This window comes from Amblyomma mixtum, chromosome 2 (genome assembly GCF_055824585.1).
Source record: "Amblyomma mixtum isolate Tamu chromosome 2, ASM5582458v1, whole genome shotgun sequence".
NCBI classification, from domain to species: Eukaryota; Metazoa; Arthropoda; class Arachnida; order Ixodida; family Ixodidae; genus Amblyomma; species Amblyomma mixtum.
In genome coordinates this window covers 306205136-306230987 of record NC_143013.1, presented here as the reverse complement: position 1 = coordinate 306230987, position 25852 = coordinate 306205136, and the positions used below count along the sequence as shown (strand labels likewise).

The window sequence follows — 25852 nt, the reverse complement described above, 5'->3', positions numbered from 1 at the left end:
GCATTTCAGATTAGCCGTAGTCTCTTGCTTCAGTTGTGAAACATTTGACTGTAGTACTTTGATGTAAAGTGTGTCCTTGTTGGCGTGACTACATTTTTGCTCATGCTTGATCCAGCCTACATGCCTCATTTCATACACATGCTTGCGATGGCTTGTGTTTGAACTATTAGAAGGTTATTGAATTAGTTGCAGTGCCCATGTATTGTACATTGGTATTACTCATGAACTGAATAATTTTCGGTACATTTAAAAATGGAGCTGCAAACACTGTACTTGTGACCAAACCACTTCAGTTGCATGGGGTGACCCGTGTATACTATGCTTCTTTTTACTTAGTATGAGATGTTATGGAAGCTCTGCAAGTAATGTGCACACCAAAAAGTACCAGTCTACTGCACCGTTCCTCAGTGCAGGATATAAAACAGAATGCAAATTTTTGCTGTCTTATACAACATCTGAACATTGTAAAAAAGTAAATACATAGTTACATTGTTAACATTGTATGATTTCGTCATGTATTGCTTGGTCTGGTTGAAGAGTATGTTCAGTTCTTCTGTTCGAACTGCTGACTGATTGTTCTTGGGGCATGAACATGATCGATGCAAATTAGTCTGCTAGCTCTAGCAGCATGGCATACAAAGAATGAGATGGCATACATAGGTTTGTTGTTAAAAGTTTATCCCGCACATCCTGGTTCATATGGTCGAATTATGTACCAGTGTTGGATCTGCTAATCTCTGCTGCAATGCATTATGGTACGAATGACTGGCCCCACATGTGTGTGTGTGCAGACAGAGGACGTGGCCTTCGACGTGGAGATAGCCGTGCGGGTCTGCCGTCAGGCTGGCTACTTCGCCCAAGCGCGGCACCTGGCCAAGAAACATGGCTGCCATGACCTGTATCTGCACATCCAGCTGGACGACTGCAAGGACTATGCTGATGCACTGCAGTACATCAGCCAGTTGGACCATGCGCAGGCCGAGGGCTATCTGCAGAAGTATGGAAAGGCGCTGCTGGATGCCATCCCAGCCGAGACGACGCAGCTGCTCATGCAGCTCTGCACTGGCCGCAGTGGCAGTAAGGGCTGCAGTTCCAATTTTATTTCATTACGTCATCAAGGGCTAGCGTTATTACAGGAGGGAATGCCTTCTGTAGTAGGTGGTAAACTGAAACTGATTGGGAAACAAAGCATGGACTGAAAACAAAACACAGAAAATTTGAGAAAGTGACCCATGGATATAATTTTGCACTTCTCCTTAGTTTCTTTCTCCTCTACCATTGGCTTGTTCGTGCTCAAGTTTTGCACGCACAAGATTTTAGGGCCTAGTTTGTATGATAATATGTTTGAAATCAGTACTCGTTCGGGTCATGCGATAGAAATTGAGAGCCACCATCAACTTCTAGCCTGGCTCCTATAAAACATGTTCAGCAACATAGTTTTTTTTTTTTTTTTTTTCGTGAAGTCTGCCTTGAGGCATAAGTTGAGAAAAGGGGGAGTGGAATGTAGGTTACAGAAAGTTAAAAGAAGGAGTGTAGACCAGTTTCGGCGAGGTACTCGCATAGGCTGCTGGTGAAGTGATTGTCCATAGTCCACCTCACATAGTCCCCGTCGCGGTTCCACCACAGGCCGACCTCCCTGAGGAGCTGTTTTCTAATAGGGGCCGTCGCTGGGCAAGTCCACAACAGGTGCCGCACATCACAAATGTCCGGTGCAGCGCCGCAGTGAGGGCACCTGTCAGTTGCTGGCAGATATTTATCACCCCACCGATAACGGACAGATGGGGTCAGGGCCTCCCCTGCCCGAATCCGGCGCACTGATACCTCCTCCTGCCGAGTTAGACTACGGGGGAGAGGCTGGCGTTGCTATCTGACAGGGAAGGACAGAACCCAAAAGACCAGCAGGAAGGGTGCATACTTTGTCTTTCTGATAAATGGCGACATTTATTGCTGTTGTTGTGACGAGGAATAAGTAAATTGTAAACTACACAACTAGTGATGGGTATGGTGATGGTGTCTGTTCATCACTGTACTTTACCTATTGACATAAACTTAAAAATCTCTTTGTGCTGTTGCAGCCTGGCCCTGTCGGTCTCAGCCGGAGGATTTCATCCACATCTTTGTGAACAACTCGGATGAGCTGCTGCGGTTCCTGCAGCACATGGTGGAGGTGCAGCCAGATTCATCCAGCCTGGTGTACAACACTCTGCTGGAGTTGCACCTGCAGGCATACAAACGAGAAGCAAACCCCGAGGTGAGATGTGGGAGATTACACTTTTGGGAGACTGTGGGGAGGCTAGCAGCAGCTTTTTGTCCTGACAGAAGGTCGATACAAGAGCAGTTTGATGTTCAGCCTTGGTTCGAAGTGCCCAGTGTCAGTATGCTGAGAGAAGCCTTACAAAATGTGTTTAGTGTTCCTTGTACCTTCATGAACAGTTCTTATTATTGGCTGCATAGAGCAGGGTTAGTGATACTGGGTTTTAGTGGCAGGTTTTTTGTGCTGTACAAGCACTGAAATGAATGCATTAGCTTTTGTGCAAAATAAGTTTGTGGAAAGGTTAGTGCACTGACCTTGTCGATCTACAGGAAGAAGTATGTGCTATTTTCATTCAATCCTGTGTGGTTTTCATTTCTGTCTAATTTAATACCTTGTTTCATGATTTCACTGGCTGATTGTGGATGTTGTGCTAGGGTCTGCATGTGTTTTCTGTTGATTTCACACACATTGGCGAAAGAGGCCAGTGACGCAGGAATTTTTTGGCACTTTATAAAAGTCAGAGGAAATCCAGCTTTTAAATTTGAAGGTTAAATTGAGAACTTGTGATGCAGTGGCTAACCGACCTCTGCCCTAACGCAGGCACGGCAGGCCCGTGAGCAGCACATCATGGAGATGCTGCGGAGCATGCAGGTGAGTGCTGCCACTCTTTTAACCATGCCATTTACATAATTCAAAATCAGTGGTTGGCTCAGAGTATAGAGGTGCAGAGATTGCTGTGCCACCTGTGGCAGTAAAAATGAACTACTCAAGGCTGCTGCGAAGTTGCAGGGCATCACTGAAAGCCAATATTATAACTCATGGGCAGCGGCTTCATCTGTTAGCCTCTGCAAACTTGCGATAGGAGATGCTCTGAATTTGAACTTCAGTTTTCCAACTGGTATGGTTAGAGAACTCCAGTGGAGTGTCAGGCCTGTGCAAATGGCACTGGCACAGCTTGTAAGCGTTGCATTTGTTGCAGTCACGGTATGACCTGGACCAGGCCTTGGTGCTGTGCCAGATGAATGGCTTCAAGGCAGGCATCCTGCACCTCTACGAGAAGGCCAAACTGTGAGTGTCATGAATGTAGAGCTGGCACAGGCTCTTGAACTATATATACCACTGACCCAGCGAGGCCTGCATCATCTCGAGAAAAGCACAAGCAGCAGTGTTTTGACAGTTTTTCAGGGTGCCAAGATGTGAGTCTTTACCCTTAACACTATAGTTTGGCACAACCCATCTATGGGAGGGCACATCAGTATAACTGAATTAATGGTAGGTGCGGGAAAATTTCTTCTGCTCTTGTGCACAAAATTTAACACATCTAATGCTAATGTCTGACTGTGCTGAGATTGGAGACAAGATAAGTTTGAAAGCCGCCGTGGTGGCTCAGTGGTTATGGTGCTCGGCTGCTGACCCGAAAGACGCGGGTTCGATCCCGGCCGCGGCGGTTGAATTTCTTTGGAGGAGAAATTCTAGAGGCCCGTGTACTGTGCGATGTCAGTGCGCGTTTAAAGAACCCCAGGTGGTCGAAATTTCCGGAGCCCTCCACTACGGCGTCTCTCATAGCCTTAGTCGCTTTGGGACGTTAAACCCCATAAACCAAACCAAACCAAACCAAAATAAGTTTGAAAATGTTTTATGCTTTTCTGTGCACAAATATTGGTATCCTCACTAGGGTGACCTAATCCCAGTTAATTAGTGGGGCAAAAATTTGTTAGAGTTTAGAAGAGAGAGGAAGTAAACTTTAATGAGAGAAAAGGCAGAGAGGTCAGCTGGCAAAAAGGAGAACTTTGCCTGCTATTCCACATGGGGAAAAGGGGAGAGGTAGAGTACGAATAGTGGGTGATGTCATAATACAGTGAGTTGCATAGAGTGTCTCTGTCATTGGAGATAAATGTCCCGGTACACACTTGATGCTTGCTCGGCTACTGAGCTGGAGATCCTGGGTTCGAACCAGCCGCAGTAGCCGCATTTTGATGGAGGTGAAATGGCTGCATGTTAAAGATCCTCAGGTGGTCGAAATTATTCTGGAGCCCTCCACTACAGCACCTCTTTCTCTTTCTCTCTCTTCTTTCACTCCCACCTTCTTCTCTTCCCATACAGTGTGGTTCAGGTGTCTGCACCATTTCCTTTCCTCAAAAACAAATTTTATTAATTTACACATCTGCCTGCTTAACAGTTAACAAAAATAGGCAGCCATATATAGTACTTGCAAACATCTTGGTACTAAATTGTGAAGAACTGAGGCATTTTATAATTATTTATTGTGAAATAAGGTTTGATGCTGCATTTCCTCTGCCAGTAACTTCTTCTATTCTGTGCATACTTACGGTTCTTTTCATAACACTTCACCTTCAAGTCTGTGCTGTAATACTCTGCCTGCCTTTATTTCTGCCTTTATTTCTGCCTCTGATCTTAAGTCTAGGAGTTTTTGCGCAGTTGTACATATTTTGTAATTGGCTAGGTTCTCAAATAGTTCACAAATAGTTCATAAATGTGTGGGTGATGCTGTGAACTGGTACATTCACTTATGGACAAACTTGCACTAACATCGTTGTGAATGCCATTCTGTGTGCTGAAGTTTGAATTCAAATACGAATATGCTCAAGCAAAGTCACGGTAGCCTGAATGGACCCTACAGGTCAGATGTTAATGACTGCCTTTGGCATGTTGGCCTGTAGTGTTAGCTTCATTAGCTTAAATATTGGAGATACTATTGTGAAGGTGCTTTGGATTCCTAACTGACAACTTTGGCATTTTGCAGGTACCACCAGATTCTGGCATACCACATCGACCAGGGTGACTATGACGGTGTGATCAAGCTGTGCGAGAAATTCGGGTATGTGCATGGCCTTTGTGCAATGACTTGCTGGTGGTGACATTCATGGGTCATTATCTTTGCAGGGCCTACGACCCCAACCTTTGGATCCAAGCGCTTGGTTTCTTTGCTCGGGCTGAAGGTGCTAGCCAGCACCTTGCTACTGTGCTGCAGCATATCCTTTTGTTGTGATCTGGTTGGTGTGACCTGTAAAGCACTCTGCAGCTGATTGCAAGGTTGTCGGTTTTTTTCCTAGCAGCTATGGGTATATGTCTATAAATGTCAACCGCATGAATAAAGCTTGTTTGTGGAGATTTAGGCAGGCACCTAGGGAGCCCAGTTGGTTGAAATTTTTTGGGATTCTTCCACTTCAGCATCCTCCATATTTCTGGTGTAACATTGGCGTGTTGAGGTTTTATAGCGATAGCTGTCAATAGCACAAACCGCCAGATCTGTAGTGCCATAGACATCCTCACAGCGAGCGGGTAGGAAGGGTATAGGAAGGGGGTAGAAAGAGGTAAGAGATAGTGGTAGAAGGAAGAAGTTATGCGTTATGTGCCGCAGCATGGCGCTAGAGGACATAGCATGGCAACGATCACTGCTAGGTTTTCACCTCTCACATTAAAGGGGCTCTCAATGAAGGTGCAGTATTCGTGGCATGTTAAAGGATGTCGCTTCGCAAATATCCTCCAGCAAGAATTCTTTTAATGCGTTTTCTAGAAGCTGAGTTATCTGTAGTCAGAATTTGAATTTCAGCATCTTCATGCCTTTCCCTCTCCTCTCATCAATTTTTGCATGTTCAAAGACTGGCGCTGACGCGCGTAAGAATTCCCAGGGCAGCAGAGCTTCCTGAAAGGCTGGAGTAACACCGCTGACTGGACGCGGCCATGGTAGCTGCATGACGCCTGAAAGAATCTAACCAATACCCATCTCTGAATATAAATACACAGGAATGTGAGACAGAGGAAGGCACGAGCGTGAAAAAGTTACTGGAAAGGGCTTGCCAACTTTCGCTTGCGATTGTGGGTTCTCTGCTGCGTGTAAGTGTATAGGCTCAGGTGTGCATGATGACCCAGTGAGAGTTAATGTGGTTTTTTAGGAATGAAAGTGGCACAGTAACTGTCTCACTTCTGGGTAGACACCTCAACTGTGCAGTGAGTGAAGGGGAGAGGTAGGAGTGAAAGAAGAAACAGAGAAAGAGGTGTCTTAGTGGAGGGCTCTGGTATAGTTTGGTTTATTGGGGCTTAACGTTGATATATTTGTCGATGCTAGAAGCGTGTCCCACCAGGCATCGGATCCAGGATCACCGCCGCATTGCCGAAGGAGGAAGGAAACGTGGGCCGGAGACGGGGAGTAGGGGAAGTGAAGGAAAAAACTGTATTCACATATTTACATTATTTACATAGAGCGGGACTGAGAATGGCTCTCAGTGGAAGGGGAACGTCTTCGTCAACCGTAGTCGACTGGAGCTAGCAGGCTTCTCTCGGCCACACTCACGGCCGAGTTAAATATCGTTCGGTTTCCCCAGATCCCTGGCTGGGGAATAATGGTCGACGAGCACTGTCCAATCGGATGGACCGAAGGGGACGTTCTTGTTACCACCCACGGCTGGGCAGGTGCGGGTTTTTCCACTCTAACGCAGCTGGGTCGATGAGAGGGGGAGAATGCTGACTCAACCAGCCCAGCGGGAAAGGAACCTCCCGAAGTCTTCCAGCAGGGGAATGAACTTGCCTCCCCGCCGATTTCCCAGAACGCGAGTCGGGGACACAGAATTCTTCAATTATCCGCCAGCGTGACCGGCGCCGCCAAGTCGCCTCCGCATTCACGGTGGTTGCTCGGACAAAAGCTCCTGGGCCTCGCCTGCCTTCGTCGCCGCTATAGTGGTCATCTCCGCTGTGGTCGCTGGGGTTTCTGCTGACAATGGCCCTCGACATTCTTGCTACACTAATCCGCTGAGGCTCGGAGGGGCATTCCAAACATCCCACTTCCCATGGTCGTCGCGGGGTTGTCGACCCTGGTGATTGTTCACGGTAGCTGTTTGATCGGGCCACGTGGTCCGAAGTACGGCTACAACAGCAGGCCTCGATGAATGTTCACGGTAGCGGCTTGATCGGGCCCACGTGGTCCGAAGTACGGTTACAACAGCACGTCCGCCGCCCGAAGAGGTCTCGTAGTGGTTGCAGCCAACGCTGCTGCGCGCAGAGACCTGGAGTTGTGTCCGTTCGGCTTTTGGTCACAGCTGGGCCCAAAGGTTCTTCCTGCTTCGTTGACAGCTGTAACGAGCTCAACCAGCAAGGTACACAGCCCAACCAGCAGAAAGCGCCAAACCGACTTTAAGAACTGCCAAGCTGTTTTCGGTCGACAAAGTCTGTTTAGAAAAAATGAGCTGTCGCGTGAAATTTACGTCCTCCTCCGAAAGTTTCCAAGTTTGACCAAACCAGAATACACAGAGCTTGATTAGTCAAAAGGGAAAAATTTTCTAAAATTTTGGGGGGGTGCCGTAGCACGGTGTATGTCACAGAAAGCCACCGCCCGTGAGAGCACAAAGGGAAGGTGGTGCTGCTGAACACACATACAAAACAGACAAAAATGATTCCCGCTAAAGCAAAAAAACAAAATACAAATTTGCATAGCGGAATAACGTCTGGGGAGTCAGGAAAGGGCATTACACGGGAAAGCTTCGGCTGAGGCCATCAGCGTTTCCATTACCTCGCACTTTACTGCAACGCATGTAAACTGAGTCCGGCAATGCCAATCTCCAAATTTTCGCTCTCATTTCGCATAGGAGAGTGATATGAACAAAAGACAAAAAACAAGCATTAAACTCAATATGAGATTATGCGTCATATCTGCCCCTTGCGCGGCCGCGGTCCGACAGCTGCTTTAGCAGATGAGACATTGCATAATGCTAGGAATTTCAGCTTGCGTTTCTGTACAGGAGAGTTAAATGAACAAAAAGAAACAAGCAATAAACTGAACAGGATTATTCCTCGAAACCGTCCAGAAACAGCGTTACGATTAGAGGAATTTACTGGTTCCTATTCTTCAGCCGCCCTCTGCGCGGCCGCGGTCCGATAGCTACTCTAGCAGGTGCAAAATTACACAAGGCTAGAAACTTCCGCTTGGGACCCTGCACTGTTCTTCGTCCAAGTCTCGCGGTTCTGAAGTTTAGCTGACGCTCAGAAAGCAGAACGCGAGAAGGGAGCGAACGAGTGCGAATGCCGTGCCAGCGAATCTGCCTTTCTCGGATTGGGTTCGCGCGTTGCGTCCCCTTAGCTTGTGTTCCCTTCAAGCGGCGCGTGCGAACTCTTGAGCGCTGAGGTGCCAAATTGGGGCGGGTAACCGGTTGTCCGGTTTTCTGTGCAGCAGTCAACATGAGGCGCACTTTCCCCTTCATTAACATTCCCCGTTTGGCCACCTCTATACGCTGCCGCTCTGTGGAAACCCTCGCTGTTGGTTTGCGGGGCGCGTCAATAGCCATCGCGGAACCGTCACAGGTTAAGTCATCGGCATTCGCCTCATGGTCAGTTTGTGATCCAGCCTGCTCTGGCTCACTACCGTGAGAGTTTATAGGGCTTACAGGGTCACGTTTGCCCTCTTCACCCGCGTGCTCTGCTGGCGCTGCGAATTCTGGAGCCTTCGAACTGGTGAGGACCTGCGCAGCGTTATTTCCAAGACTAAGGCCCTTTTCTTTGGGCAGCCTATCCAAGCGATTTGGGAAAATCGAGGGATGCTGCATAGGCAGGTCTTGGGAGACGGCTGCCTCGGTCAGACGCAGCTCGAGCGGGCTCTCGATCGCGACGCGGGCAGTAAGTTGGTCGTGTTGGATACCTTTCCTATCCTTATACTGGCGGTACAGCAGGCCAGAACGGAGCTGGAAAGGTATGTTCTTCCGTGACACACCTATGTCACTTTGGTGACTCAACTTGCGTAGAGATTGGTCTTTCTCTTGCCCAGCGGTGAACGTTTCTCTGTCCACACGAAGGAGTTCGAGAAATCCATCCGAGTGGGGTAACACAAGATTGGAATTCAATTCCTCACCTAGCTCCAGGTCATCACTTGCGCCTGATTCGGAAGACTCACTATAGCTTGCACTACTTTCGGTGCTCTTAACCCCTGTGCTAGAAGTGAGTAAGTCCTGGGCTGGCTCGCCGTTAGGTAACGCGGAGCCGTCACAGTTTAAGTCGCCGGCGTTCGTCTCACCCACAGTTTGCAATAAAGCCTGCTCTAGCTCATCACCGTGAGAATTTACAGGCTTCGGGCCTACAGGTTCAGGTTTGCCCTCTTCAACCACGTGCTCTGCTGGCGCCGCGACCTCACGAGCCTTCGAAATGGTAAGGACCTTCGCAGCGTTATCTCCAAAACAAAGGCCTTTTTCTTGGGGCAGCATATCCAAGCGATTAGGGAAAATCGAGGGATGCTGCTTAGGCAGGTTTTGGGAGACGGCTGCCTCGGTCAGACGCACCTCGAGCGGGCTCTCGATCGCGACGCAGGCAATTGGCAAAGACACGCAGTTTTCATTGACGCATAACTCAATTTCGGGTGTTTGGTCGCGAGCGGCTGTCGTTCCCTGATCGTTGAACTGATCATTGTTTCGAGGCAGCGCTGAGGCGCATTCCTCGCTTACAATAGAACTTGCAGTTGCCGCTTTCAGCGCGCGACTGCTTTCTGGAGGACTACCTTTTTGCGCTGCGCCTACGCCTATCTGGGTTGCAAGGGCAATCTGCGCGGCATCGCGCTTTTCAGCTAACGCCGCGCTCTGGCTTGGAGCTCCACAGTCGCTGTCAGGTGACTGACAACGACGCTCTGTGCCGTAGATTATCTCGTCAACTTCCCGACTGCCACTGTTCTTCTGAGCAACTACATTGTGCGTAGCTGACCAAGCGAGGCTCTTTGGCTGGTCACTGACGCACTGACGGGAGCGCGGCCCGCTGCTATCACTTCGGCTTTTAGACTCGGTCTGTACGCGAATTCCGAAGTATCGGAAGAGGGCACTTTTGGCTTTGTCGTAGTTTCTGGCATCCTTATCGGACAGTCGCGCTAATACGGCGCTGACATCGCAAGGAAGGATGGCCAGCAACATCATTGACCATTCGCCCTGATCTAGTTCCTCTTCCGCACATACCTGTTCAAAATTCGCGAGGAACGTTGTGAAGCTCTCGCCTCTCTGAAAAGTCCGCAACCGATCTCGGGCCCTTCGCTGTCTGAGAAACTGAGTAGTACGTATGAGCTCCTGCTGTTCTCGTTTTCGTAGTTCCTCGAGCTCAGCGAGTCTCTTACGGCATTGCTCCTGCCATTCTTTTTCAACCCTGTCGGCCTCCTTTTTAGCGGCTTCCTTGCGGTAAAGGCGTTCTTTTTCAATCCTGTCGGCCTTCTCCTTGCGTTCCTTTTCAACCCTGTCGGCCTCCTCCTTAGCGTTCCTGATTCCCTCCTGAATGACTTCCCAGGTCTCCCAAATTTTGTCTCCCTCCTTAGCACCACATTCCTTTATAGCCTCAATCAGCTGCGGCTTTCTGTGACTCTTCCTGGCCTCAATACCCAGCTTTTCACACAGCAACATCAACTCTGGCTTCTTTAGCTTGCTCAAATCCATGGCAATTCCCGAACGAGGACTTTCAAAAATAAGCTGCTACGTGAAATGCTTAAGCGAGCACGTGCAGAAAAACAATCTACAGGTAGTGATAAATTTCCAGAGTTATCAAGCCTGGCAGATTCTTAAAGAAAGTCAAGCGCTCACCACTGCTGAAGCCAGGACCAAGCGTGGAAGATCCCGCCGCTGCCAACCAGTTGATATATTTGTCGATGCTAGAAGCGTGTCCCACCAGGCATCGGATCCAGGATCACCGCCGCATTGCCGAAGGAGGAAGGAAACGTGGGCCGGAGACGGGGAGTAGGGGAAGTGAAGGAAAAAACTGTATTCACATATTTACATTATTTACATAGAGCGGGACTGAGAATGGCTCTCAGTGGAAGGGGAACGTCTTCGTCAACCGTAGTCGACTGGAGCTAGCAGGCTTCTCTCGGCCACACTCACGGCCGAGTTAAATATCGTTCGGTTTCCCCAGATCCCTGGCTGGGGAATAATGGTCGACGAGCACTGTCCAATCGGATGGACCGAAGGGGACGTTCTTGTTACCACCCACGGCTGGGCAGGTGCGGGTTTTTCCACTCTAACGCAGCTGGGTCGATGAGAGGGGGAGAATGCTGACTCAACCAGCCCAGCGGGAAAGGAACCTCCCGAAGTCTTCCAGCAGGGGAATGAACTTGCCTCCCCGCCGATTTCCCAGAACGCGAGTCGGGGACACAGAATTCTTCAATTATCCGCCAGCGTGACCGGCGCCGCCAAGTCGCCTCCGCATTCACGGTGGTTGCTCGGACAAAAGCTCCTGGGCCTCGCCTGCCTTCGTCGCCGCTATAGTGGTCATCTCCGCTGTGGTCGCTGGGGTTTCTGCTGACAATGGCCCTCGACATTCTTGCTACACTAATCCGCTGAGGCTCGGAGGGGCATTCCAAACATCCCACTTCCCATGGTCGTCGCGGGGTTGTCGACCTTGGTGATTGTTCACGGTAGCTGTTTGATCGGGCCACGTGGTCCGAAGTACGGCTACAACAGCAGGCCTCGATGAATGTTCACGATAGCGGCTTGATCGGGCCCACGTGGTCCGAATTACGGTTACAACAGCAGGCCTCGATGAATGTTCACGGTAGCGGCTTGATCGGGCCCACGTGGTCCGAAGTACGGTTACAACAACGTCCCGAAGCAACTCAGGCTATGACTGACGCCGTAGTGAAGGGCTCCGGAAATTTAGACCACCTGGGGTTCTTGAACATGCACTGACATCGCACAGTACATGGGCCTCTAGAATTTCGCCTTCATCGAAATTTAGCCGCCGCGGCCGGGATCAAACCCGCGTCTTTCGGGTCAGCAGCCGAACGCCGTAACCACTGAGCCACCGCGGCGGGGTGGCTCTGGAATAAATTCGACCACCTGGTGATCTATAACTTGCACTTACATTGCACAGTACGAGTGCCTTTTGCAGTTCGCCCCCCCTCGAAACGCTGCTGCTGTGGTCGGGTTAGAACCCGGGTACTCCGGCTCACTAGCCAAGTACTCTATCCACTGAGCCACCACGGCTAGTTGAAAGTTTATGTACTCTCCTCAGAAGGTGTTTCAGAGCCCCTCTAAGCAGCATAGCACAAGCATTTGTCATTTTTATTATTGTTATTCTCTTCTCTCTCTTAGCTTGTGTTTCCTTGGCAGACATGACCTTGAAGCCTGCTTAATTAAAACCGTGTGGCCTTGGGAACTTCCCTCCTGTCCCTGGCAGAGTGGCATGCTCCTTGACTGCTGTGGGCGCACAGGTGGAGAAGGGGCGCCTGCTGCCGCCTGTGCTGGTGGTGGAGATGACCCGACCAGCGCCCCTGGCGGCGCTCAAGGACTACCTGGTGCGCCACCTGCAGGCTGAGAGTCGGCAGCTGGACGAGCACCAGCGCCTGATCGCCCAGTACCGCCAGGAGACTGAACGCGTGCGCCAGGAGATGCACGAGCTGCGCCACGGGCCACGCATCTTCCAGGCAAGCCTCTTTAGTTGCCACGCAATCAGGTGAAGTCTGGTGGTTGTCATTTAAGCCTTGGAGACCTAAAAGCACCCACAGCGTTTTTCTTCAAGCTTGGTTGTAAAGAAAGAACAAAGCATACTCAATAGACCACAAATTTTATGCAGGTTTGTTCAGCATGTACCTGTCATTAGTACTAACAAACCTGTCTATGGTTAACAATTAATAGGTCATTATACATTGTTTTGTAAGAAGGTTGAAGCAGAACAAAAAGCACCTTTTTTACTACTCAGAATGTCTGCTTATTGTGAACAGTGCAGCATTGAGTGAAATAAATTTTGCAGATTACTGCACATTGCAGATTGCTTTCTCGGTACTCAGGTGTCAGGCCTGTGCGTGTCAAGTTATGACAACACAAAGAATAAAACCAGCAAAGGGGATGCAGACACAGTAAAGGACACAGGATGATGTGGGACCTTCAACTGACCGTATTTCAGTGAAGTTCACATACCAACCCTTCAGCAGTGATTCTGCACATGCGAAACAAGCGCCAATTTTATTATTTGTGACCAACTGGCCTAATTCCCCACTTTTTTGAATCAAGATATGACAAGTTGGCTGTGTTGTCAAGTTATGAGCATGTGTAAAATGTTGACCAGGGAAGGCATGGAAGGAGAAGCTTGTTAAAAGGCTAGCTGCAGCAAAATGGTGGTTTGAGCTAGTTGGTACATCTTCAAAATTTCACCAGCGCTGCGACTAGGAACAAGAACAGAGAAGGAAGACAAGGACAAGCGCTACTAACAACTGAAAGTTTATTTGAAAAAACACAGATTATAAGCACACAACTGACAACCCAAAGCGCCTGCGCTTCCCGCAAAAAGCACGCAAAAGAAAGTTAAGAATCTAGATACAAAACTTCACATTCATGTAAGTTTACAGATGGCGTGCTAACGTACGTGTCGCTGTTCTTGTGAATGTGATAGGCTTCACACAACTCCCTAGTCAGCTGATGTGGATGTCTGAATTTAATCTTCGCCCTGTTAAGCAGTGGAAAGCATGCTTTTTTATTAGACACACCGGGTTTTTTCAGATGATAATCTCTGTAATGAGGGGAGAGATTTGATGAAGGAGCACCATTCAAAGAGGTTTTATGCTGACGTAAGCGTGTATTTATACATTTCCCGGTTTGCCCAATGTAATTCTTGCCGCATTTAAAAGCTATGTCATATACCACTCCCTCTGCGGAGTTTGTATCTAGATTCTTAACTTTCTTTTGCGTGCTTTTTGCGGGAAGCGCAGGCGCTTTGGGTTGTCAGTTGTGTGCATATAATCTGTGTTTTTTCAAATAAACTTTCAGTTGTTAGTAGCGCTTGTCCTTGTCTTCCTTCTCTGTTCTTGTTCCTAGTCGCAGCGCTGGTGAAATTTTGAAGGCTAGCTGCATTTGCGGGTTTTCATCTTGCTGAAGCAGCTGCATACATTGTATGCACTGATGGCTGTCACTGAATACCAATTGTGAAATGGCAGATGCCAGGAGGAACAGAAATAATAAAGCTGTAGGTGTGGTCATTTCTGCTTCAGGTTGTATAGATACCTGATGACCAGCTCAGTGCAAACAATGCAGCTTACTGCAACAGCCTTCATGCCGCTTTGGGTGTTTGATACAGGCCGTTACTCAGCTGTGCCTGTGTTTCTTGCCGATGGGTTCCGCTCCAGTACACTTCCCTCGTGTCCTCGTAGGAACAGCGCACTCATGTCGTTGCCATCTGCAGGATGCCAAGTGTTCAGGCTGCAACCACCAGCTGGAGCTGCCGTCGGTTCATTTCCTCTGTGGCCACTCCTATCACCAGCAGTGAGTGGCCCACTTTCCACTTCAGATTGCAGTTCAAGCTGGTGCACGCTGCCAGTGAGCATAATTGAAATCTGCAGGCGCCCAATGTGCCCTAGCTTAAGAGAATGTCATGCAGTGTGTTGCAGAATAGAATGATGAAGTGAAGTCTGGGAAGGTACAGTCAGGCCGGAATGAAACGCGAACAGAGCATGTCAAGAAAACAAAATATTTTACCTGCCTACTTTCAGCTGAAGTGTACAACTAGCCTGATTCATGTGTCTGGGTAGAGGGCCTGCTGAAATGCATAATCGAAAATAGGTTGTAAAGGAATATCTCGCTGCAAAGCAGAAATGTATGACATATGCGTGTTCGCGTTTCATTCCGGCCTGACTGTACATCCCCCATCAAAAATACACAGTCCAAGGGGGTTTGCTTGCGAGGCCCTCAGCGTGCCTGGTTGTGCATACTCAGCTACCGTAATCTCTCAAACAATTAATGGCTTCGAGTCCTCAATCTCTCCAAGCTTTGGATTGCTTAGAAGCGAACCCCTTGGGCTGTATACATTTGACAAGGACTGCACATTCAACCCAGGCATTAGGACAGTGTCTAATCTTTTTATTTATTTTTTTTTTGCATCAGTGTTAGACTGGTTTTGAATCACCAGCTACCGGCCTCGATTTCTGTGCTGCAGTGTGGTTTGTTTGCATGCTTGCACCCTCGCATCCTTAAGAATGACACTGACACTTCCTGCCACACTGCTGCAGGTGCTTTGAGAACTATGCCGAGAGTGACACAGACTGCCCAGAGTGCCTGCCACAGCACAGGTAAGACAGACTGCACTAGGCAGCAACCCAAGGTCATCTTTTATTTTTATTCCTCATGGGGTCTCAGTGTTCATCCAACATTTCACGGTTTCTAGGTTTCATATCACACCTTTTCTGTGTTGAGCTTCGCAGTGGTCTTGGCCCGATTTTGTAAAGGATTTCTTGCATGCATCGTAGTCGCATTTTATTGACAGTTATCACCATTATTTTCTCTCCTGAATTAAGGAGATATGCTCAGAACAAAAATATTTTATTTGTGCCAGGTGACTAAAAATTTCTCCGCCGAGAGACTTTTGCTAGCTCTTTATAAACCTCTTGCAAGTCGGGAATTTTAAATATAGGGATGTTTTTGTGCACCTATTTTTCATTAGTGTTTACTCGCGACAGCAGTGAGAAATATCTCATTTTGCTACAATTCCTTTTATGCAAAGAGAAAATTTTGTGGCATGTATAAAATTTCCTAATTAAAAAGAAAATTTTACTGTTTAGAATGTCTTCTTACTATGGGACTACAATTGTTCCAACAAATTTCAATCTTTTTCGCAACCATAAATTTGAATAGGAATAGTATGGCTGCATTTTGCGTACAGTCAGGCATATCTTTACCAAATTTCATTGTGATGCGAAAAGAGTAAGTGCAATAATGTCATGCACAAATACTCATTTTGCATGAAAATGATCGAGGATAATGCGTATGAAGTCATTTAAAGAGCCAGTGACGATGCACCTTCTGAGGACAGAAAAATCACTAATTTCTAATTTCTATTTCGAGCTGCGAAACTTCCGGAGGTTACATCCGAAATAAGCAGCACCGCAATGGCGGGAAACGCCCCTATTCAAATTTGTTGCCGTAGTGAATGTAGCTTAATTGTGCTCATTTTTCGTGCACTTGGCATGTCCCTTTAACATAATTTGCAGCTAAAGCTGCATTGGGGACTTCTCCGGAGTGAATGGTGTCAGCCTAATGTCCCAACCGACAGCTTTGCCTTCACCTGTGAGATAATGAGAAGGCTATCCAGGTGTGGTATGGAGCGAGTATCCTTGGCTGTGCCTCATAAGCATGCGCTACTGAATGGGATGTGAAGCCTGAAAGGCTTCTGTGAGAGCTTGTAGTAAGTGGCTGATGCAGGGCACTGCGAAGATGTTTGTGCCAGGAAACTAAAATTGATTTGAATCAAGCATCAAGACGGCTTCGCATTATATGCCCCTCCTCTGCCCGTCTCTTGCACTGCAGCAAGGTGATGGACATCCTGCGGTCTCAGGAGCAGTCACGAAACCTTCACGAAGACTTTCATCATCAGGTAAGCCCTACTCTTTAGAAATACTCGGGCTTGAGAAAACTTGTGTGCAGTGTGTAGAAGAGGTTGCTTTTGCCGAACAGATGACGCAGTTCTAGTAAGACATAGATAGTGCAGGGTTTTTGCATGTTTTTCTCTTGGCACTTCACTTTAAAACATTCTCTGTTCAATCTGCAGAGGCTTCATTTGGCACATCAGTAACATTGTGTGTAGTGCTCTGTTTGTAGCAGCCACTCTCACACTTGTCTAGCAGCTTGTAGTAGTTACCGTATATTGCCTATTATAAGTCAGCTCCGATTATAAGTCGACCCCCCAACTCTCGGCCCCCTTTGGGCTAAAAAAAAGTTAGACTCCGAATTTAGGTCGACGCTGCCACACCCTGCGGTCCTACCTCGCCCAAAAAGTTTTTCAGAAGGCCGAGTCATAAGGAAACATTTATTTGTCCACGAGACATCTCAACTCGTCGTCGCTTGTGAGGACACAGTCGCGATCATCATCTTATGAGCCACTGCTGCCGCTGGTTTGTCGATAACAAGTCGCTACCGTATTAAAACAAACCTTTGGTGCATATCTAAATTAAATTCAAGTTTCTTTAAGCAGATCCACTTTCGCACCGTGTCTGACAACTATTATGGAATTACGAGCTCACGGGGTGTGATATTATCCGTGACTTGGTCGAAATTACTTTTGACCCCGCTAAGCCGACTAAGACTCCGCATATACGTCGACTCCGATTATAAGTCAACCCCCCAACTTTGGAAGGACATTTTTAAAAAAAACATCGACTTATGCGCGGCAATATACGGTAGTGAGATATGCTTCAAGTGGCAGGAATATGTCGTCTGCAAATCGGAGCTCATTGAAAAGTGTGACCCTAGTAACTTTTGTGCCCAATTCAATGCTGTGAATATGTGTTGTAAACATGCAATAAATAAGAATGAAGGAATTGCCTCTCCCCGCCTTCAACTCACTGACTTTAATAGCGGAATGTGTGAGTATTGTCTGTCTTCAAAATTATGCAAGATAGTATTAATCATCAAAGTACAACTTTTTGTTTGCAGATTATTTTTACCAGCTGAGTCAGAAACTGCAGCTCGTGTGCCCCGCCCCTAGGATTGCAGCATTTTAAGTGCAAGTCTGCTCGTTATCTGTGACATAACAGCTTCCAGGAGCATCAGTGACGCAGTCTAATCTTTTTAAGGTAACAAAACTGTTAAAATTTATTGCCAGATTGAAACACCAGCAAAAAAAGAAGAAACAAAAAGGGGGGAGGGGGAAAGAAAAACACACATAGTTGCCAGTTACGAGATCATATGTGTGCCCATAAAAGAGTTCTTTGTAGCAGTATTTCATCGAGAAAAATTCACCACAGCACTTGTGGTTAGCAGTCACTCATTTGACAACTCTTTTGAAACATTTTTAGGCAGACAACAAATGAGGAGGAGCATGAATGACCAGCCACACTGTCATGGTCGAAATGAAGTGCCACTGTTTCTCCCTGTCGTAAAAACTAATTGTGGTACTTTTGAAATGGTGATCCCAGGCTAAAAACTCACGAGATTTGGCTGGCGCACTGAACACTCTTTCACTGTTGGTAACGATGACCTTGATTAAATCAGTTCTTGCAGTCTGCAATATGGCATGACTTGGACCATGGCACACTTTAAATTTTTCAAGTGACCCGCGAAGACCACTTTCCTGAACACCGTCGTTCGCTGCAGGTAAAGATGACATTGTTTAAAATCAGTTCTTGCAGTCTGCAGTATGGCATGACTTGGGAGTATGGCACACTTCAAGTGGCACACTTCAAAATTTTTCAAGTGACCCGCGAAGTCCACTTCGGTACAACACTCTCTCATGTGTCGTGGCGTTTGCTAAACCTGCAAACACCACCCCCTTACTGAGGTAAACAGTGAGTTCAGTGGAGACAACAAAGCCGGGGGGGATGTGTGTTGTCTTGACAATGCAGCTGGAGCGCTCGGAGGATGGCTTCTCGGTGGTGGCCGACTACTTGGGTCGTGGCTTGTTCCAGCGGTTCACGCTGTTGGCACCAGCAGCAGCAGCAGCAGCAGGGCCAGGAGCAGCAGTGCCGGGGGCAGCCAGGTCTTGATCACAGCCCACGTGCTGCAGTGAAAGGTATGTGGTCTGCCTTAACGCGAACCTCGTTGAAAGGAAAGCAGTAGGTGATAAGCAGAACATTGACAGCACAAGCTGACTCTCTAGCTGAGACATAACTTCACCAGCGAAAGAACGAGACACGAGGAGAAGAAGAACACAGGACAACGCTGGACTAACAACTGAAGTTTAATCGAGAAACGGCCAACCTAGGTCACCAGAAGACGCATGCGAAGACTCATGGTGACCTAGGTTGGCCGTTTCTCGATTAAACTTCAGTTGTTAGTCCAGCGTTGTCCTGTGTTGTTCTTCTCCTCGTGTCTCATTCTTTCGCTGGTGAAGTTATGTCTGATGTACAGCAACTAGCCCACATGGGTACCTTGTTACAGTTTATTTCTCTAGCTGAACTGAGAAAGGAAAAAACGAGCTTTGGAAACCCACATCATAATTGGTACTGGTGGCGGCAGATAACCGAGTGGAGAAATGAGGTTAAAGAAATTTCTGAGCTGCAGGACAAGGGCAAATGGAGATCAGCGACAGAGGCCTTTGTCACGCAGTGAGCTTGAAACAGCTGCTGACAATGGCAGTTGTAGTGCTCTCACTTGGCAGAGTTCTTTGCATTGCCAGAAGCCATCAATTGCACTGGATTGCTGGGGTTGGTGGGAGGATTGTTTCACTAGCTAGACATGAGGCTGTTTGAGCAGCGTCTGCAGCCTGTACCATGCCTACTGTGCTGCACTGTAGGTTGCAACTCCGAGTAAAAATGTGACTTCGAGAATTGAGGCAGCGGCTGTCCACATGCCAATAGCGAATTTTATGCTTCAATAGGGTTTATCCCATTGCAGTGGTTCTCTTGGCATGTTCATCTGTGCTTACCTGTTACGAGCCTCCTGTACATTTCTTAGCCATACTTCCTTTTATAGGAAGTTCTTCACCAGGATCACCACACCGCCATCAATCATGGCTGATGCACCCTGCACTGCATCTTGAATTAATGCAGAGTTGACTGCCTTAGTATTATATACTGTCGGCTAGCTTAGCATTATTAATGCCTAGGATACTGGTCATTAAAGGGACAGTGAGGAGAGCACTATTAATATTTTTTTTATAGCAAAATCCGATAGTTCGGCATTTCATGTCTTTGTTGCCACTTGTCCGGCAGCGAAAGATGCATTTATTTCCAAGAAATTTGGATTCGAAGTTGAAAAAGTTTTTCCCGCCGCTCTGATTCAAACTTGGGATTCTCCTATGACGACACAGGACTAAGTGACGTGAAACATGACGTGAGCATGATGTACCGCAGACTCCGTGATTTCTGTCAGCCAGCAGTGCGGCCTAGCAGTAGCCGAAAAGAAAGCTACCGCCGGCCGCACGTTGAAGGCATCTATCGGCTATTGCGGCCGTCGCTATAGTCGCTTCGATCACGTTTGCACTGGCGTTTTGCCAGCATTACGATGGATCTCGTTCTCGAAGTCGTCAACGAAGTTCTCGCAAATAGACACCTTTAGCATACCGTGTACCTTATTACCGCTAGCGGAATACCGGGAGCCCGCCTACCACCGGAAAACAGGCGCTGATTGGTCCCGATGCTTCAGGAGCGCGCGTAGCTGCCTGGCACGTGGCGCCATCTGGCGACGTCAAAGAGATTTGCGCATGCATTGGCTGCGCCTCAGTGATTTGTGGCTTCTCGGGTCCTAGAGTTGCTAGAACCATTGGTTCTAGCAACACTGTTTTGTCCTATGACGTCACCACGCTTTTTGGCCTGTGGCGGCGATACCTGTATTTTGGTTCTTGCTCTTTTCTATGTTACAAGAGCTTTGTTGTCAGTATGAGTGGCGTTTTTGTAATCAGGAGCTGGTATTCTGTCGATACAAGCCAACTTCAATTTCTCCTCAGTGTCCCTTTAAAAACGCCTGAATGGAGTGCATGCGAAAGGGAGTTCACCGATTTCCCTTCAAAGCCAAAGGAAGTACGCTCACATTGAGCTTGCGCAGTTAGTAAATAGTTCACAACAATCTTGAAACTTGACCTCTAGCAATGGTTTTACTGCTAGTACTTAAAATGCTTGTGTACACTGCAAGTAACCAGTGCCTAATTAGCATCTGTGGAAAGCTCCTTACAAGCTGTGTGACAGTGAGCTCCATTCCTTCAAAATGGAGCTCCCTTCTTCGCATTCCTTTGTTTCAAAGGGACCGTGTGGCTGGGGCATAATATTCTGCTAATGGCTGAATAGCAAATATAGATTTGTTTTTTGAACAAAATCAATGGCCTGTGCAGTCCTTGAGCATGCTTTGACACGAACCGCAATTTGCGCAGCACAGAGATACCAAGCACCCACCTGACGTATCTGGAATGCAGGGGCATCATGAGTGCCAACTTCACCATGTTCCACCCTGTGCTGCTGTTATACTGCATCAGGTTGAGGCAGCGGGCGACGTGCGAGTGGCAGTTGTCACAGCACAGGTTGTGCTGTGCAGACAAGGTTCAGCTTAGTGCTGCTAGTGCAGCCCTCTTCAATACACCAGCCACTTTATTTGCTCCCAATATATGTGGATGCAAGAAGAGAATGCATGAAATACACAAATGGAATGTTTGTCAAGCACCATACTACTAGTAACACTGAATATTAAAAAGCATGAAAAAAGTGTGCGGGCATCAGCGTTTTGTACAGAACTGTGTAAATAAGAATAAAAACTGCTGTTAATGAGTTTTATTTTGTGGCATTTGTGTTCTCTATGGCACGAATATATAGTGCAGTCTACCAGCTTGCATTGGTAGCTGGTGTGTTTATAACCTAACATATTCTGTCTTGCTTACTCTTGCTGTATTCATGTATGCCTGTCAACTATTATTTTGCACATTTCTCTGAAATAAGTAATTAGAAACCTGCAAAATCACTGTTAGATGTTGTGAAATCAACTGCGATTACGGTTGTGGCTTAGAAAAGTTAAAAATCAGCACACAGAAGCATGCTGGAATCTTTTCCAGATGATGCATTTCTATTCAGTGGTGGGTTTGGCACACTGTTTATATGGTGCAGCTTTAGCACTTACTAAGCAATTATAATCACTGCTTGTAGCCATCACATGGCATAAAGCACAAAAATTTCTGTGCCATGCTATACAAGGGAAAACATTTTTAAAGGTTTGCAAACCAGGTACACCGCATGAAATGGCACAGTGAGTGTATACAATTTGTTTGCTTCACAAGAGTAAGGAGCCCTCTTGCACAGTGTCCAAAGCAAAAATGTTAAGAAAAGAAACCGAACTCTACCAATCCACCACGCTTTAACTGAACACACTACAATTTTGGCAACCTAAGAAATCACTTTTGTGGAGCCTAAATACGGCATGCTGCAATATTTTACGTGTCATGTCACACCCTGCCACACTTTTGTCATACCTCTCATCGAAGAACGGTGCACCATGCAATGGTGAATTTTCGCAAGTACTATGTATGAAACATTGCAATTCTTCCCATGATGGAGAGGACACACATTCCGGGGGCCACACTGGGGTAAATAAACCTGGCTTTCACCCTAACCTCACTAAGTGCTCTCCAGCAGTGCAGTATAGGTATATTTAAAATTTGATGAAGCACTATTTTCTGTTATACAAATAAATTGTTGAGTATACTGTCATGTGGTGGTCCGAATATGGACATGAACAAAGCTGGAAAAAGAAAAAGTAACTTGTTTACTGGTTGAAATGGTGCCATAACTTAGCAAGGACATCAAAAGCAGGGTGGACATCTGAGGTTCTTGCAGTAGGCAACCAAGAAAAATGCAGGAAACCCTAGCTTGGCCGTTAGTCGCTATAACGTCCCGTGCTGCTAGCACAAGGGAACTGCACTCCATCTTGTACAATTGCCAATAAAAAGACTTGCTGCATGCCATTGCATCTTTCTTTTTAAGACGTATGCCTTACTTGCCCGCACTGAGCAAAAACCCGTCTATCTATCTCTCTCTGCGTGCATGCATGCGTGTGTGTGTGTGTGTGTGTGTGTGGGGGGGGGGAGTGACAGTAGTACCTATAAAAGATGGCATCCTCATGCAACCTGGCCAGTTAAATTAATGATTGGCCGCGAGAGGTTGCTTGCGAAGAACCTGGATCGCACAGATTCCACCGGTGGCAGCACCTGCCATACCAGGACAGTGACGCACCACTGTGCCAGGAGTAGCATGAGGACTCCTAGGGGGATCTATGAATGTTAAGTAGAGAAAGACCAACTCTGCAACTCTGCTTTCATGGTGTAAGTGAGCAGATTAGAACGGGTGTGGTGGTGTCGCAGCGGAGGCTACGTAAAGCCATGCAGAGGTAGAATAGCCAGCTGCGTGGCATCGGGTTACATCACCCCGCAACGTGCAGCGACAACATTCACACAGTGAGCGGGTGAGTCTACGCCTTCTCACATGTAAGCAGTCGTAAAATGTCTATGCTAACTTTTTTTCTTGAAGTCTATATACAGTGCAGGTGCTTGAAAAAGGATGAAGAAATGCGCAAAAAAATAATTTAGGAAACCGAAGATGTGCCTCCGCCTCTTGCTTCGTTTGTCTGGGCACTTTTCTCTCCACCATGGAAAGCAAGAAGTAAATGAGAATTCCTAAGTGTTTTTTCAGTTGCAGTTAGAACTTAGCTTTGCACAGAAGGATGTGAAACTGCACGAGTATGAAATCATTCCAGCACACAGATGTGATGTCTTATACTGATATCCCTGCTCCAAACTTTGGATGTGAGGTTAATAGTTTTTTCTTCTATAATAAGATAATAATATGTAGAACAAGAGGTACAGTCCTTTGCCAGGACGACTTCTCTCATAAAAGTTCAAGTATTAAAGACTACAGAGTTTAGCTTTGATGAAAGAAAACCAACAGTTGACTACTTCAAGTAATGCAATGCGGTGACACTTGGTGCAGCAAAAGGATGGCCTGGTAAGAGATTCATTCGTATCTCAATTTAATTAGTGTATCTTGGCTAGAACATTGTCTGAAAAAGGGCGCTGCGAAAACAATGAACACACCAAGAACAATTCTATCTATTTTCTGTTCTTAGTAAAGATCAATTCTACAGAACTTTCCAGCAATGCTGACATTCGTCCGACAGCAAAAGACGTATTTATTGCCAAGAAAATTGTATTTAAAAATTTTCCCGCATTCCTTTCAAAATTGTGACGTCTACACCGAAAAGGACTCCATGATCACTGTTTTGAACTGCATGGTAGTTCACCTAGCCTCTGGGATCCGCTCACAAAAAACTGCAGTGATGCATGTGGTTCACTTACAAAATCGACTGGTGATGGCGACACCTGTATTTCACTTTCTCGCTGTTTCTAGCTTATAGAAGCCACGTTTCCAGTAAAGGCTGTGTATTTGTGATAAGAATGTGGTAAGCCATCCATATAGGCCAGCTTCAATTGTCCCCAGCATCCCTTTAAATTTCTGGTGTTCCGTTCCGCAAACTTGCTCAAAAAACACATGGAGGCAAAGGAAGCTGCAAAAAGCTTTGCATGAGAACACAGAGTGTATGCACCCACCATGCGACCTTTGTACTCCTCTGAACCCTGTGCAACGGCCCGGTCCCAGCCCTGCACCCCATCCCTGGCACGGCTGGGATCCAACATCCAGTACCTGTAACAAGCACATGCCACTTCAACAGCTCTTGCTTCGGCAGCTACTTGCTTACTTTGCAGGCCGGCCAAAGGCCATATTGTCCTCCTGCAAGGAGACCGCTTGTCATGAGTGATGTCCACATCTCATGAGCGAGTCTGCACGTCACCCACGCCATACTTACCGACACAAAATAGGGCCCTGCAAAGTCCCGGACAACACCACTGGACGTGCAAATGCCCATGTGGCCGATCAAGGGGCAAAACCATCTGCACAAATACAAATACGCCAATGGCACACTTAATGACTTAAATGAAAAACTCTATCAAACCTGCAAGTGAAACATGCGTCTAGCTTCTGAAATAACAAACAGCTTAATACGGCTTACTTGCACTGCAAAATCAGTGATGTTAGAATGTTGCAAAGCCACCCATTGAATACCTTTAGGGGCCAGAGCAGAAGCTTAAAGCCTGTTATTCGCAATTTACGGAAACAAAATGAAGCGGCACTCTCACTTTTTTGCTATTACCATCCGATTCAGCCCTTTTCATTCAGGACTTTGTACGCTGCTCCTCTTGCCACAAATGTGTTTACATTACGGGCGAGGAGTAAACAGCGCTGCGCATAATGAAAGGGCGTTCGCTCCAAGCCACAAATGTGTCGTACCTCAAGGCTAAAAAAATCATGAAGTAACATCTAAGATCATGTCAATGTATAAAATGCAGCAGCTAATAGCATGCCTCCGCTTACAGTACACATTTTAACGGTTTTGAACGCAGTTAACGCAATATGTTTCACAACGCATGAGCATTGGACCGAGAATTGTCCTGCTTCTGTCAGTGAATTCCATGGCCACAAAACACTACGTCTTCTTACACGCGGCTTGCATCACAAAGCGACGCGTATCTGGCAAGCACGAAGAAACATGCAAGTAACCGACTGAATTTCGGGAACTACGTTTGATTGACCGATTCAGATTAATTTAACATCGGCGACAATATTCCAAGCAACTGATCGTTGAAACCAAAGAACCCAAATGAACTGTCAAAACGCAACGCGAACAGTATTTCGCAAGTTGCGCACACCTGCGCCCCGCAAATGAAAAGAGAAACCATGAACTCACGTCAGGAGAGGTATCGGCGTCCATACAATGCAGAACGGGAAGCGGTCGCGATTAAAATCGATGGTGACTGGCTTCGGGCTCATGTCGAACTCCGACAACTCTAAGCACTGCGAAGATCTGCAAAAAGTACCTGCAGGCTGCAACAGTGCAACACTAGATTAACGTGCAGGCAGTTCAGGTTGATAGCTTCGTTGGTCCTATTGCGCGGAAGTGGCAGAAGCTAGCACGGAAGCGCAGATGGTTTCCCCCGAGATCGGGTAATTTCCGCAAGTAGTCTCGGAGGCTTGCAGGCTAGCTATGCACTTGTTCCAGTGATTTTAGTGCTGTTAGTGCTGTTAGGAAACTAAAAAGCACATGCCACTTGTCAGCACACTGCATAGAAGGAGATTCTTTTCATGGAGTCCAAAGTTTCTCAAAATTAACGGTATAT

General features: G+C 47.1%; 2 protein-coding genes across 4 annotated transcripts in view; one reads left to right on the top strand and one right to left on the bottom strand.

Moving 5' to 3' along the window:
• Window positions 1-22583, top strand: part of Vps11 (vacuolar protein sorting 11) — a 36703-nt gene extending 14120 nt beyond the window's left edge. The window contains exons 13-24 of one of the 3 annotated variants that reach the window (XM_089574733.1): window positions 792-1077; window positions 2076-2251; window positions 2855-2905; window positions 3234-3322; window positions 5019-5093; window positions 5159-5248; window positions 12434-12647; window positions 14399-14478; window positions 15222-15281; window positions 16516-16582; window positions 18549-18715; window positions 21016-22583. In XM_089574733.1, the coding sequence (XP_089430859.1) occupies window positions 792-1077; window positions 2076-2251; window positions 2855-2905; window positions 3234-3322; window positions 5019-5093; window positions 5159-5248; window positions 12434-12647; window positions 14399-14478; window positions 15222-15281; window positions 16516-16582; window positions 18549-18689 (1329 nt within the window). In that variant the 3' untranslated portion in view covers window positions 18690-18715; window positions 21016-22583. The other 2 variants (XM_089574732.1, XM_089574734.1) reach the window with 2 other exon arrangements.
• Window positions 19020-25741, bottom strand: LOC149364810 (transmembrane protein 222). Its single transcript, XM_089574744.1, has 5 exons — window positions 25423-25741; window positions 24484-24568; window positions 24376-24407; window positions 24227-24320; window positions 19020-21163 (listed from the first exon to the last, which is right to left on the bottom strand). Exons 1-5 carry the CDS (start codon window positions 25503-25505, stop codon window positions 20843-20845), a joined length of 615 nt encoding a protein of 204 aa, XP_089430870.1. The 5' UTR covers window positions 25506-25741; the 3' UTR covers window positions 19020-20842.
• Window positions 25742-25852: the final 111 nt, after the last annotated feature.

Excerpts from the sequence above, each read along its gene's own strand:
- LOC149364810 (XM_089574744.1), bottom strand. The coding sequence starts at position 25,505 with ATGAGCCCGAAGCCAGTCACCATCGATTTTAATCGCGACCGCTTCCCG. Across the intron at positions 24,569-25,422 it reads ACGCCGATACCTCTCCTGAC|ATGGTTTTGCCCCTTGATCG; the intron begins GTGAGTTCATGG and ends GTATTTGTGCAG. Across the intron at positions 24,408-24,483 it reads CAGGGCCCTATTTTGTGTCG|GAGGACAATATGGCCTTTGG; the intron begins GTAAGTATGGCG and ends GTCTCCTTGCAG.